The 2500-nt window shown below is 55.8% G+C and overlaps 1 protein-coding gene across 1 annotated transcript in view; it reads left to right on the top strand.

Annotated features, from left to right (window-relative positions):
• Positions 1–2500, top strand: part of LOC126573046 (dynein axonemal heavy chain 10) — a 40154-nt gene that overhangs the window by 29733 nt on the left and 7921 nt on the right. Inside the window, exons 58-61 of the mRNA XM_050232835.1 lie at positions 1–340; positions 405–2159; positions 2246–2317; positions 2376–2500. The exon at positions 1–340 is cut by the window's left edge and continues 40 nt beyond it; the exon at positions 2376–2500 is cut by the window's right edge and continues 487 nt beyond it. Of these exons, the coding sequence (XP_050088792.1) occupies positions 1–340; positions 405–2159; positions 2246–2317; positions 2376–2500 (2292 nt within the window). The remainder of the gene's footprint in view (positions 341–404; positions 2160–2245; positions 2318–2375) is intronic.

Below are 2500 nucleotides of genomic sequence, written 5' to 3'. Positions count from 1 at the left end.
AAAGTCGGTGGAGGTGGAGCAACAGAAGAAAATTATTACGGTAGAAAAGGCAGAGGCGGAGGAAGCGCTGGCGGCCGCCCTACCAGCCCTCGAGGTCGCTCGGCTAGCCCTGTCGGATTTGGACAAATCGGACATTACCGAGATTCGCAGCTTTGCCACCCCGCCGGAACCGGTCCAGGTCGTGTGCGAGTGTATTGCCATCATCAAGGGCTACAAGGACATTTCGTGGAAGACGGCCAAGGGCATGATGTCGGAGGGGAACTTCCTGCGTAGCCTTCAGGAGCTGGACTGCGATGCCATCACGCAGAAACAGGTCGCTACCGTGAGGGCGAACATGAAGGTAACGGCTTGTGGAGTGTACAGTGTGGGCATGGGATCTTAACCGTACACGTCCGCCATTTCAGCGATCGCAAAAGCTGGACGATATGCAAACCATCTCGAAGGCCGGCTACGGGTTGCTCAAGTTTGTGCGCGCCGTCCTCGGTTACTGCGATGTGTTTAAGGAGATTAAACCGAAAAAGGATCGCGTTGCGTTCCTGGAGTCCGAGCTGAACGGTCAAATTCGGCTGCTGGTAAAGCTGACGGACGAAATCGGCAAGCTGGAGAACGAGCTGGCCGAACTGAACCACAAGTACGCGACGGCCATCAAGGAGAAGCAGATGCTGCAGGAGATGATGGAGCAGGCGGAGCGACGTCTGCTCGCGGCGGACAAGCTCATTTCCGGTCTCAGTTCCGAGCGCGACCGCTGGCAGATCGATCTGGGGAAGCTAAACATCGAGCGCACGAAGGTAATCGGCAACAGTCTGCTGTCGGCCTCGTTTCTCGCCTACATGGGCCCATTTTCCTGGGAGTTCCGCAAGGCGATACTCTTCCAGGACTGGCTGGCGGATGTGGTGGCGAAGGAGATCCCATTCACCGAACCGTACCGCGTGAATGCGAATCTTTCGGACGATCTCGAGCTGAGTACGTGGAGTGCCGAGGGTTTGCCACCGGATGAGCTGTCGATCCAGAACGGCATCCTCACTACGCGGGCCTCCCGCTTCCCACTCTGCATTGACCCGCAGCAGCAAGCGCTGACGTGGATCCGGAAGCGCGAGACACCCAACAACCTCAAGGTGCTGTCGTTCAACGACAAGGACTTTCTGAAGCAACTCGAAATGGCCATCAAGTACGGTACGCCGGTACTGTTCCAGGACGTGGACGATTACATCGATCCCGTCATCGATAATGTGCTGGAAAGGAACGTGAAAGTGCAGGCCGGAAGGCAAACTGTCCTGATTGGTGACAAGGAGATCGATCTGGATGCTAACTTCCGCCTGTACCTCACGACCAAGCTGGCGAATCCCAACTTCGATCCGGCGGTCTACGCCAAAGCGCAGGTCATCAACTACACCGTCACGGAGAGCGGTCTCGAGGATCAGCTGCTGAGTGTGGTGGTGCGCTCGGAACGACCGGATCTGGAAGAGCAACGCGAAACACTGATCGCGGAAACTACCGCCAACAAGGCGTTACTGCAAAACCTTGAGGATTCTCTGCTCCGCGAACTCGCCACCTCCACCGGTAACATGCTGGACAACGTGGAGCTGGTGACGACACTCGAGAGCACCAAAGAGAAGGCTGCCGAAGTGTCGCAAAAGATTGCGTTGGCCGAACAGACGGCACGTGAGATCGAACTGTTGCGCAACGGTTACCGGTTGGCGGCACAACGAGGTGCCATCCTTTACTTTGTCCTGTCCGACATGGCGACCGTGAGTGCGATGTACCAGTACTCGCTCAGTTCGTACCTGGAAGTGTTCGTTTACTCGCTGCGGAAAGCCGTACCGGACAATGTGCTGTCGAAGCGGCTGGACAATATTATCCGCACACTGACGCGGAATGTGTACGAGTACGGGTGTATTGGTATCTTCGAGCGGCATAAGCTGCTGTTTTCGTTCCAGATCACGATCAAGCTTGAGCAGAGCCGGGGCAATCTGTCGCAGGCCGAGATCGATTTCTTCATCAAGGGTAAGGTGTCGCTGGAGCGGAGTGGCCAGCCCTGTCCCGTCACCTGGATCGGTGAGAAGGGCTGGCAGGACATTGTGCTGCTGAGTGAACTGTTTCCGGACAAGTTTGGCACGCTGCCGCGCCACATCGAGCAGAACATTTACGAATGGAGCAGCGTACGTTAGCGAGCGGTGGTGTAGCTCACCTTGCCACACATCGTTTGACTTTTCACTTCATTTCATGCTTTTCCTCCAACAAATAGTGGTACGATCTGGAAGACAGCGAAGGGTACGAGTATCCGGGCGGTTTCGAGGAACGGATGACCCCTTACGATGTAAGCTACGCTTCTGTGTACCGTGAGACTCGTGATATTTCATTCCATTGTATTCCAGCACCTGCTCCTGATGCGTTGTCTCCGCGTGGACCGAGTGTACCGGATGCTCAACAACTATGTGGCGCAAACGATGGGCGAAGAGTACATCACGCCACCGATCCTAAGCTTCGATGCCATCTACGA

This window comes from Anopheles aquasalis, chromosome 2 (genome assembly GCF_943734665.1).
Source record: "Anopheles aquasalis chromosome 2, idAnoAquaMG_Q_19, whole genome shotgun sequence".
NCBI lineage: Eukaryota > Metazoa > Arthropoda > Insecta > Diptera > Culicidae > Anopheles > Anopheles aquasalis.
This window is presented reverse-complemented; position numbering and strand designations above follow the sequence as displayed.